This window comes from Myotis yumanensis, unplaced genomic scaffold, assembly GCF_028538775.1.
Source record: "Myotis yumanensis isolate MYYU_CA2020_CCGP unplaced genomic scaffold, mMyoYum1.0.hap1 SCAF_12, whole genome shotgun sequence".
Taxonomy (NCBI): Eukaryota; Metazoa; Chordata; class Mammalia; order Chiroptera; family Vespertilionidae; genus Myotis; species Myotis yumanensis.
In genome coordinates, this window is record NW_027223763.1 from 21,739,727 (window position 1) to 21,752,545 (window position 12,819).

At 39.4% G+C, this 12,819-nt stretch overlaps 1 protein-coding gene across 1 annotated transcript in view; it reads right to left on the reverse strand.

The window, feature by feature from the left end:
• Positions 1-2,654: 2,654 nt before the first annotated feature.
• The window catches only part of SLC44A1 (solute carrier family 44 member 1), a 150,594-nt gene continuing 140,429 nt past the window's right edge, over positions 2,655-12,819 (reverse strand). Inside the window, exon 16 of the mRNA XM_070430994.1 lies at positions 2,655-4,679. Within this exon, the coding sequence (XP_070287095.1) occupies positions 4,665-4,679 (15 nt within the window). The 3' untranslated portion in view covers positions 2,655-4,664. The remainder of the gene's footprint in view (positions 4,680-12,819) is intronic.

Consider the following 12,819-nt stretch of genomic DNA (forward strand, 5'->3'; position numbering starts at 1 on the left):
AAAGGAACTACGAGGCATAAAAACAGATGACCTTTCACCTCTTCACTGTCGGATTCTGAGGTGAGTTAGGATAGCCTCAGGGTTGGCGCTGCAGATGTAGAGAGTCTGGCAAAACCATCTCATCCAGAACCAGGTTCCCTGTCCTCACTCGCCAAACATTGCCCTGGGATTCCCCCATCTCTTGAGAAAGAAATTCCTTGCCTTAAATGTTGCCAACGGTCTTCCTCTTTGGGAGTCAGTATAGGACCATGAGCCTGGGTCAGCGGTCGGAATTCCAATCCCGACACTGCTGTTTCCCAGCTGTGTAGCCTTCAGCGGGCCATTTAACCTTGATCAGCCTCAGTTTCCTCATCTGCCACCATAATAGTAATTCCCAGTTAGGTCTGCTGTGAGGCTTACAAGAGTTTACATATGCAAAACGCCTGGTTTCATACTCAGCACATGGTAGCTGTTATTATTACTCCCCGGTGCACCCATCCTTCTGTGCCACTCTGCCATGCTTTCTCCGTTCCCATCTTCAGGGCCTTAGAAGTCCTATTCTCATCCCACTCCCTGACCCCCTTTGCACTGTTACACCTGGCTTTCCTGAAGCACAGTCACTGCCCTGGTGCTGCTCTTTGTTGAAGCCCCAAATCTGCACCTGTCGCTCCCTGTTAATATCTGGCCTGAGTCAGCATGCGCCCCCTAGACTGGGAAAACCCTGAGCTTCTCCAAGCCTCCGCTTCTTCAGCTGTTTAATAGATGTCCTAACAGTACCACCTACAAGAGGTGCTGAGTGGATTAAACGAGATAATCCATGTTTGGTGTTTAACACAGTATCTGGTATGTAATCAGCATTCAAAAATATATAGCCACTTTCTCTTCCCAACCATAGAAGCCTAACAAATTCCTTTTTTCTCCTGCCCCCTTCTGACTAAAAAACTCCCTGAAAAGCCCTGGAACCCCTTGGAACTCGGAACTAATTTCTGTTCCCAGGAACTCACAACAGACATGAACGTTCTCATATTTGGGAAAGGATGGCTTCGCTCTGATGTGAGCTGGAGCTCTGTGGGGTGGTCTAGCTCCATACTTGGAGAACTCTAAGCAAAGTCGGAAGCAGTCAGTGCACACAGGCTTGACATAGGGTCTGGAAACCATGTGAGAAGAGGCACAATTCAAGCACCTGCGAGTCGTTAGCCTGGAGAGGAAACGCTCCGGGAGGACATGGTCATTTACCCCCAATCTCTCCAGGGCTGCTGTGCGGAAAAGGGAACTGACTTGTTCTCTAGCATCCCACAGGTAGAATTAGTCCCAATTGATGGAAGCTACAGAAAGATAGATTTCCCCTCTCTAACAGAGCCATAGAGAACTGGATTTTGGTTGGTGGTGAGGGCCCCATTGGTGGAGGTGTCCAAACATGGGCTGGACATCTGCTTGGCAGAGCTGTCCTAGGGGAATCAGGCACTGGAAGGTAGCTGGTAACGGTGATCTTTAACATCTTTCTGAGCCTTGAGGTTCTATCATTCTGCAAACTAGAGTCCAATGACCATTCATTCCCTTTCTGACTCAGCTTTGTAATTGTACTCGACTCTGGAATGAACTCTCTCTTCTGCCCAACCCCACTGGCATATGCACCATTGCAAGAGGCCCCATTCTTCCTGGGAGAGGGCCTGAGAAAGACTGTTAACTAAAAACTGTAGCCATTGTTGTGTTACATGTCACAATACATTCTCCGTATAAGGTGGCCTGCTTTATGCTGGCATTGGAGACACTGAGATGAGCAAGGTCTGAAAGACGCAGCTTTTCCCATCACATCCTGCCTTGGCTCTGGAAATGCCCTGGGTCAGAGAATGACCAAGACAAAGCAAATTTGTCACCCTGATGATCTCCTCATTGTGAAAGGATGCTGGCCGCTAGCCCCTCTCCAACACAGAGGGGCAGGCTCAGCGTTCCTAGTGAGATCATTCCTCAGCAGCCCCTCTCCCTCTGCATATACTCTGTAAATGGTATGGGCTAGATTGAGACTGGGTGATTGAGACTAGGGAGATACAGGGCCCTAGTGAACTGACTGCACTTCTATTTCACTCGCTAAGCACCCAGGCTCTGATTCCAGACTGTCTGAATTCAAATACCGCTTACAGTTGTGTCACTGCAGTCTCTCTGTACCTGTTTTCTTATTTGTAAAATGAAAGTATTAACAGTACCCACTTGAAAGCGTTGTCATGAGGATAATGATAATGTATGTAAAGTGCTTGGAATAATGCCTGACATGTGTCCATTATCTATTATTATTTTCTAAAGTAAATCGTTCTCCTGAGTGCAGCACCAGGAAACAATGGTGTCTTCGAGCCCTTCGGTACTGTAATGACTGCTGTCAGGTTCAGATGGTGCTATGTCAGCGCTTCCTAGGGGAGCAAGTGTCTTGAAATCCATCCCTCATTCTGAAGGTCAATCTGAACTTTTTCCCCAGAGGGAAGGTGGTGACAGGACTTAGGCAACAAGGGTAGGACTTCAGCAGATGAGAAGGGAAGATGGGACCCTGAGCAAAGGTGGGAAACAGTGAGAACAACTCCAGGGAATGGAGAAGAAATGAATGGAAATAGCAACCTTCAATGCCCAAACGCCAGGGAAGTATTAGGAAAACTTTGGAACATATGAAAGATGAAATACTCCACAACCACGAAAAATTATCTTTATGAAAAATACATAGCAATATGGGAGATAGCTGGGAGATATTACAATTAAAAAATAAAACCTTAGCATTTGTTTTCCTAAATACAATTGGACCATGACTGCGGCAGAAAAGTAAGTAATACATTCATGCGTTTTTCCTTTGTCTATAACTTTTACCATAGGTGAAATGGCATCATACACAAAAGCTTGGCCTGGTTTCCTATGGTCACATACACCACCTACAAATATTACATGTTTACTTTTCTGCTTACATAAAAAAGAATCAAGAACAAGTACATTGGCTTTGAAATATAAACTCAAATTTGGCATGACTTTATGATAAAAAGAAAAGGATAAAGTGGGGGTGGAGAGCGAGATGAGTAGGGGTCAAGACTGTTAAGGTCTCTAAATTCCAGGTTGGGTTTGGGATTTGAGCATGTGGTAAGTGGGAAACCACTTACAAGTTTATGAGCAAAGAGTTATTTTAGGAAACTTGATTTGGCAGAAGGAAAAGAAAGAATGAGTGGGATGAGCCTGGGGTGAGGAGTTGGCTGGGGACACAGAGGTCCAGACCTCTCCCTTCTACTCCCGGTCCCTTAACCTTCCCTGGTTAGATTCCCCCTCTCCTCACACCCCACTCCACCACCCACCACCATTAGAATACAATGATTATATTAGCATTATAAATCTTTAAGTAGTTTTTCAGTCAAATGGGAAAAAAAATAATACCTTGATCTTAATGAAAACTGTTGGCTTCCTTCCTAAGTCATGTAAAACAGGGTCAGCTAACTGTTTCCAGAAAGGCTCATGTAGTCAGTATTTTTAGGCTTTGCAGGCCATATGGTCTCTGACACAACTATGCAACTCTGCCATCACAGAGAAAAAGCAGGCATAGACAATGCATACAAGACTGGGTGTGGCTGTGTGTCCATAAAACATCATTTACGTTTGGGGCTGGAATTGATTCACAGGTCATAGCTAATCAATCTCTGACCTAAAAGAACATTGTGTTATTTTCCTCAGAAAATAATTCCGTGATTCTTCGATGTCTCTAAAGCAGTGGTTCTCAACCTTCCTAACCCTTTAATACAGTTCCTCATGTTGTGGTGACCCCCAATTTCATTGTGACAAATGGAACATAATTAAAGCATAGTGATTAATCACAAAAACAATACGTAATTATGTATGTGTTTTCCAATGGTCTTAGGCGACCCCTGTGAAAGGCGACCCACAGGTTGAGAACTGCTGCTCTAAAGCCTCCTTAATCCAATCCTCTCACTCAGACACTTCCCCTATACCGCTGTCCTCACCTCCACTTATGAGAGGAAGACCAGTGATAATATGATGGGCTCATTATCTCTGGAACAGTGATGGGCCAAGCAGCGTGTTAAAGTGGAGGGGCTTTGAATTTCGACCTAGATTTGAGCCCTGACACTGCCAACTGAGTGATCTTAGACATAGCACACAACCTCTCTGAGCCTCCATTTGCTCGGGGGCAAAATGGAGGCAGTAGGTGCAGCTTTACAGAGCTTTTGGAAGGATTAGATGTTTGTAAAGCACTCAGCCTAATAATTGGCACGGAACAGGCGCTCAATAAATAGTTACTAACCCACATTGGCCCTATAAATGGCATGCAAACAGGGGAGGCACAGACTGAATGAAGAGAATTCCCCTGTGGATCCAGCCTGCAGGCCAGTACTGGCACTAGAGTGAGACGCAGAGGGGATCTCTTTAATATACCCCAGGCTAGAGAAGGAGGCAACACTGAATTTGAACGCTACTGCAAGACAGATTTGTATCAAGGGCTTCTGATTAATTATTTATGAGGCAGCCCCACTGTGCCAAATCCACTTGGCTGTTTGTGGCTTGGGAACATGGTCGCCGGCTTCCATTGCTTCCATTGAAGTAATAAGATCCTGCCCTTCATCCACATACTCCCAACAGCTGGTGAGTGGGAGAACCTTGTATAAACAGCCTCCTCTGAGTTCATTCTTCCCGGCTCATGGGACCAGTCACCTTTTCTTCAGCTGAAAAATAAACACATCAAGGAAATGAATGCTTCTCTCCTAAGGGAACACGACACAATGAGAAGCAATCGATAAGAAAAAATAGCATGGGATCATCTTTAGAGAAGAGACTGTGAAATGTAAGAAGGCTACACACACACACACACACACACACACACACAAGAGAGAGAGAGAGAGAGAGAGAGAGAGAGAGAGAGAGAGAATCTGAGAGCATAGGTTCAAATCCTGATTTTACCCCTTTATCAGCTATTTATTTGTGGGCAAGTTAGTTACCTTCTGTGCCTGCATTTCCCCATGTTTAAAATGAAGGTAGTCGTGGTATATTCCTCTATGGTTTTTGTGAGGATTAAGTGCATGAATTAATATAAAGTGCTTAGAACACTGCCTGACACATAGTTATGAATGCTAGATTAGTGTTTGCCATTATTTGGTATATGATTATTCTTTGACAAAGATGTTTTTTAGAATAGCTGAACACTGAGTCAAACACATAATGAATAAAGTTCAAAACTAATCTGAACTACCTGGTTCTATGGTATACTTTCAAAGACCCAAACCTGCAATTCAAATGAAACTTTGGATTTTTCGCTCCTATGACTCAGTTAGGAGTGTGGCCAGAATAATGAGTATTTCCATAGGTCAGTTCAATTCAAGAAGCAGTGACTGACTAAATGCACCGATGTTTATAAAAATATTTTTAGTCCTTAAAAATTTTTAAGGACTACACAATGATGTCGTTAGTACTAAAGGACCATGCTCTACCAATTGTCTTCAAATAGTTCAAAAATATTAGATCTACATACATTCATATATAGTCATATATGTGTCATATACAGTATATACACACAGTCATATATATATACAGAGAGAGAGAGAGAGAGAGAAAGAAATGTTTACTGTTAGGTGTAACAAGTGGCTGTTCTGTGTAGTATTCTTATTCTTGCAGCTTTTTTGTAAGTTTGAAATCATTCCAAATAAGTTTTTAAAAACTCATTAGGACGGGTTAAAAGTAAAGAAGCAGCCTTTTTTCCCCCCACGTTTGACTATCAAACAAGCACAGGGCCGCTGCAGGACAAGCACAAGTGACAAGAAACAGTCCTGACAAGACCCCAGAGAGCTGGGCCTTGGAACCAGGGCACCTAAAGTGGTTCTATGATTCAAATACAGAGTGGAGTTGGGCCAAGATCGCCTGACACGCCCATCTCCACAATAGGCCTTGCTTGCCCCCAGATGCCTAAACCAGGCACTAAGAATAACATGGCTTGAAACCTTTGCGGTAAGTTTCAGTTTAGGGTTTTAGAATTGAGACTTTTGTTTCACGTGTCGGTGATTGACTTTTTGCTGATCCCCTGCCTCAGTTTCTCCCCCGACGTCAATCCCTTTTGCGAACTGCTTATAGAATTAATCTCTAAATTGTTGCTCTCACTACATCAGTTTCTCACTCAAGAAGTTAAATGAAGGCTTCCCATTTTCCACAACAGCTTATCTAAACTTGCCTGCCCGGCCAGCCGGCATGGCTCAGTGGTTGAACGTCGACCTATGAACCAGGAGATCATGGTTTGATTCCTGGTCAAGGCACATGCCCAGGTCGTGGGCTCGAACCCCAGTGTGGGGCGTGCAAGAGGCAGCCAATCAATGATTCTCTCATCATTGATGTTTCTCTTTCTCCCTCTCCCTTCCCCTCTGAAATCAATAAAAGTATATTTAAAAGAATATTTTTAAAAAAAACCTTCCCTGTCTAATCCATTTCATGTTTTGTGATTTTACATATTTTGACACGCTGTTTCAACTTTCATGATTTTTTCTTCCTGTCACTGAAAAGAACAGAACCTGGGATTAGGCTGACATCTGATAGCAGTTGATGCTTAGTATGGTCATTTGGCCTGTACACTAGACTTATGCCAAAATTGTGATTTGTCTGAGATTGAAATAAACGTTCTTTCCTCCATTTTTTAAAAATGTAAATAAACCTTTAAATTTTAGAATAGTTTTAGGTTTGCAGAAAAGTTGCAAAAATAATACAGAGAGGTCCCATGTACCCCACACCTAGTTTCCTATTGTTAACCTCTTTCATCATTATGGTGCATTGTCACAACCAATGAACCCACAATGACATAGTTATTCACTAAACTCTATACTTTATTCAGATTTCATTAATTTTCCCTGATGCCGTCTTCTGTTCCAGGCCCCCATCCAGAAGAACACAGTACATTTAGATTTCCTCCTATTATAAAATTTTAAAATATTATTTTAAAAGCCAAATGTAAGTAAAGTAGATAGTCTCCATTTTCTTCCCCCCAAATAGAAAGAAGAAGCAACCTGCATAACAAAAACCTTTCCTGTTCTCTTACCCCTTTACCCCCAAAAAGATATCCAGGCCCCAAATAATCCTTTATTTTCTTTTGTTAATAGCTCTCTCCTCCCACTCTTCTTCCTGTAAAAACCTTCCATTTTATACAACTCCTTGGAGTGCCCTTCCAGTTGCTATATGAGATGCTGCCCAATTCATGGCCAGTTAGGTATCCAATGTACTCAATTAAATTTTGTTTTGTTTTTAAAACACTCTCCTCAGAATAGATGGTGGTGTCTGGAGAAATTCATTTATTTTTATTTTTTGTTAATCCTCACCTGAGGATATTTTCCCATGGATTTTTAGAAAAAGTGTTAAGGGAGAAGGGAAGGGGGTAGAGAGAGAGAAACATCTGTGTGAGGCAAACAAATAGATTGGTTGCCTCCCTGCACTGGCCAACTAGGGCTAGGGATCGATCCTGTAACTGAGGTACATTGGAAGCTTGATCCCAAGGTACCTTCATTCCTTGACCGCAATTAAACCCTGGATCCTTCAGTCCTCAGGCTGACGCTCTATCCACTGAGCCAAATTGGCTAGGGCAGAACTTTATTCTTTAAATATACTTAAAGTGCCCAAATCATAAGCTAATGAATTAATTTTTGGCTCATGAATGCATTTTCATTAGCTAAAGAATGGCTAATGAATTTTTTATACATGTACATATCCATGTAATACCATCCAGATTGATAGGGTTATGGTTCTTGTTCCAGCTGTCATCAAGGTTTAACGTTACCAGGCACAACACAAATGATACCGTGCTATCTCTGGGACCAATAGAGGGGAAGAGAGAGAGCCATCTTGGGTTGTTCTGGTCAATCATATATATTGTAACAAAGCTTTGGTTCCTAAAGCTACCAGGCCCAGAAAATCACTGTCTTCACCTACTTCTTTACACATTGCTTATCAATAATTGGAAATCATTTTGGATAAGTTTTATGCACTCCTACAGACCCCTTTTTCCCCCAACAAAGTGAAACAGAAAGACAAACATTCTGTTATGCACATATGATAAAGTTTTATTACCTTTAACAGGATATGGTCTGAATAGGAAGTTGGCCTACTAGCTAATTATTGACAAAAAGAAGAGTTACAAATCTACTCTTCGAAAATTAGACTCCCCATTCAACTGTTTTCACCTATAAAAATGATAATTTTTATATAATCAGCTTGTTGTTTTTGGTAACTTTGCAAACAGTTTATGCCAGAAAAAAAAAAGTCCTCAAATCAAAGCTGCTTTATTGTGCACAGTATAGAGCAGGGACTCAATAAATATTTACCAGATTAATTTAAGGATGCTAAAATGGATGTATGGGGTTCTGTCTACCTAAAATTTCCTAGGCTTCAAATTATTTTTCTAAAAAAAGATATTTTTATTGATTTCAGAGAAGAAGGGAGAGGGAGAGAGAGATAGAAACATCAATGATGAGTGAGAATCATTGATCAACTGCCTCCTGCATGCCCCACACTGGGGATCAAGCTCGCAATCCAGGCATGTGCCCTGACGGGGAATTGAACCATGACCTCCTGGTTCATAGGTCGACTCTCAACCACTGAGCCATGCCGACCAGGTTAGGCTTCAAATTCTTGAAGCCACACTTGGACTGGAATTTGGGTCTTATTTGTCAATTTGTCTCTAAGGAGACTCTTGCAATTGATCAGATTTCCACCCTCTTTTCAGATGCATTTCTTTCTATGATCCTCCTGTCTCAGAGGAGGATGTCAATCTCCTACCCACACCAGGTGACTGGTAAGATGCATGGGTCAGTGTTAAATATTCAATATGCGTCTCACTATGCATTATTTAACAAAATTATTTCCAGCTATTAATAAATATAAAAAATGAAAGAAGTAAACCATTAAAATAGAACATAAATTATACCTCAATTTTAAAAAGAAAAAAATTGGGAGGGGGGTGGCGAACAGAAGAAAATATAGGTATTCTATTGATTTAGGAGGTTAAGGAAAGACTTTTGAACAAAAAAGGGGCAAAAAGAACACAAAATAGATTATCAATTTGTTTATCATAAAATTTAATTCATCTCTAGATAAAATATCACTATCAAAATTTATAGACAAATTTCACAGAGGTATTTGACATAATGTGACTAAAAAGGTTTTAATATCCCTAATATATAAAAATCTTTTATCCAACAGTAAGAAAAGTGGCAATATTTCAATAGCAAAATTGGCAAAGGACCTGAATAGAGAATTTAGAGAAGAGGAAATATAAAGTGCTGATAAATTATTGCAAAATATTTAATTCACTAATAAAAAAATGAAAGTGAAAACAGGAGATTGTTATCTTTAGCTTTTAGGGCTATCAAAAGTGAATGAGAATGATGTCATGAGTATCTGTCCGGTGTGGGAAAATGGGGATATTCATAGACTTTAGTGCAAATGGAAATTGGTAGAACATTTCTAAAGATCAAATTGGCACTATGTATCAACCTTCATATATTTACTTTTTGCTCTGGTAATACCATTTCCAAAGTCTATTTTAAGGAAATAAGCCACAGTGTGACAAATACCTCTCTACAATAACAAAAATATTATAAATAATCTAAAATTTTAATTAATATAAGAGAATATAAATCCACTATTAAAAATCATGTTTTTGAAGAATATTTAATGATATGAAACATGCCTACTATATATTATATATAATGTTATATAATGTTAATTGACAAGGACAGGATATGAAAGTTTCTGGTGTATATGTCTTATTATCAACTCTGAAAATAGGTATGTATCTGGATACATATTATATAAATATAGATATATAAATATATAAATCTAGCAGGAAAAATGCAAAAATCATAAATTAGTTATTTTAGTCAGAGAAATTTTTGCAGCATAGTTTTTCTCTGGAAAAATGTTTTATAAATTTTAAAATGAAAATTTGATACTTTATTTTTGGGGTCTCAGAAGTCATTTAAATTCTATAATGTATCCTTAATAATGGACAGAGATATAGACAAAGATTTCTATACAGGGATGATCATTAATAATCCCCTAATCTTGAAGAAAATTGCTATATTCAAAAATAAGAGACTGAATAAAATATAGTACATTCAAATGAAAGAATATTATAAACCTATTTCAATATGGGTCTCACTATCATTATACAACAACCTATAGGTTATATTTACTATAACCTTTTCTGTTCTGTTTCCAAGGAATTTTTAATAACATGGGGGAAATTCTCATACGTTATTTAAGAGAAAAAAGCAGATAGGAATTATTTAACATCTGTCTTATTTACTATAACCTTTTCTTTTTAATATGACCTGAATTAGATAGACAGTAGATAGATAGATGAATACTGTTCTCTCTCTCTCTCTCTCTCTCTCTCTCTCTCATTTATTTCTGTATAGTCATTTTATTTATTTGTTTATTTTTTATTTATCCATTTTACAGTTTCTTTACAAAGACTAGGCCTGAATTCAGGCTCTGGCAAAAAATAATTGAGTTTGGGTGAATTACCAATCTTCCCTTAGCTTCTGTTTTCTCATCTGTAAAATGGGAAGAATAATATTTACTCTGCAGAGTAAATAAGGTAATGTATACAAAGACCCAGCACAAAGACCTATAATAAAAGTTTTTCAAGAAATAACAATTAATATTATTTGATTATTATTTTTGAAAATGCAAAAGATTCAGGAAGCAAAAATGAATGGGTGGAGACCTTCACATTCTCCAGTCAGAGGAATTACTTAACTTATACTTTATAAAAACAACACACCCATAAAATATTTCATATTCCCTGGACTTAAAAGGAATGCAAATGTCATTGTAAATCAAAGATCAAAATATAACTAAGATTAAAATATAGTTAAGCAAAAATAACATTAGGGACAATGCAATGCACCCCAGAAAAATTTGTCTAATACTGTTAATAACTATGATATTGCCACCTTGTGGAATTAGTGATGTATTACATATCCCAGAGATTTTGAGATTTTATTTTAAAGTAATTTATATAGACAGGCTGAATTATACAAATATTCTCCTTTTAATTTATAAGTTAATGTTATGTAATTAGCATTTTCCAAGCAGTGACATTCTTCACAATGATTTTTAATGGGTGCCTAACATTTTATTGAAGGATGTGCCACACCATGGCTCAACATGCCGATCCTACAGGACATCTAGATGGCTGCCCAGTAACGTGTCATTCACTGTGATGGTTCTGTACAAGTAGATATGGGTGCATTTATTGAGTTATAAACATTAAATATGTGCTTATTACAAAGATAATACAAGGTTCGTATTTTCAAAGAAAAGCAAAATTGATCAAATAAACCACATTAATTTCCCAACCCAGCTTTTTTTAAACACACACATATACTATGTGTAATAGATTTGTAAACATATATGTAGTATGTATTCACAATTTTTAAAACAAAAATGGGATTATATCACTATGTAATCTTAATTTTTATTTAAAATTGTCATGTGCAAGTTTTCTGTGCCAGTAATACCCATAGAAAACATTGTTTTTATTGACTAAGTGGTATCTCCTTATATAGTTATATTAATTGCACACATACTATGAAGTATTAAGTTCTAGTATATACATTATTAAACACAGTGCTTACAATTTGATGGGGAATTAAGCAAATAAACGGGGCAAGTAAAGAGAGAATCCTGTTTTGTAATGAAATGCCATGAAGGAAAAGGAGAGGATACTAGCCAGAAGGTAATAGGGTGTACAAGGTGGTTGCAAAAGGTCTGTCTGAGAGAAAAGAGAAAGTTTGGACTTGAAGGATGAAGAATCTGGCATGTGAACACGGGAGAACATTCTAGGAAGAAGGGGCAGCGTGTGTGAAGGCCCTGAGGTGGAAACATTCCTAGAAACTGAAAGATGGTCAGAGAGGTTCACACATAGTGAGGCTGAGGCAGATGAAGCTGGAGGGCTTCTCTGCCATGGCAACTAGTGTGCATGGCATTTTCAGTCTGTGACCCTCGCATGATCTCATTTATATTTTAGAGACCTCACTCTGCCTGTTCTGTGCAGGAGAAGGGATTGGAAGGCAAGGGTGTAAGATGGGAGACTAGATAGGGGAGTACAGCAACAATTCAGATGAGAGATGATGGGGGGTTGGAGTAGCACAGCGATAATTATAATTGGATATGAGATAGGATGGAGTGAGGGAGTTGACTAGTTCAGAGAATTGGCAGTAAACACCGCATCCAGGACGGCTGCTAACATTTGTGGGTCTGAAGCAAGAAGACGAATGGAAGGTCCTGCTTTCATCCTCTTCCATCTTTTGCTCCAACCCACACGGTGAGCTGGAGTTCTCTCTCACGCTCACTTGTGGACACTTCAGCCCACGGGTTCAAGCCCCAGGCCACAACCCGTGCCACAGGCAGGATCCACCCTAAGGAGAAAGTGCCTGGAGAAAAGCCCTGTGCAGACCTTATTTGAGAAGGGAGTTCCAGGGTCCTGGGATTCTGCAGTGTGGTCTTGGAGAAAGGAGGTGGACCTTGGGTAGGCACAGCCCCTTAGCCCCAGGGACTCCTTGTCCTTTGTAAAGGGTCCAGAGGGAGAAGGGCAAGAGTGAGGACCCTGATGCTGAGGTTATTAAGGTGGTACTGACTACATTTAGTTAAATTAATTTAGAAAGATCTCTTGCATCATCCATAAAGTATACTGCTATATACATGTCTTATGTGTACAACCCTACATCATTGTTTTCTAATTCTTCCTTTCTCTATGGCTTTCAGTTAAATTAACTTCACCCACTTACCTGGCTACTTAAACGATGCATTTCTTCTGTATCAGTGGTG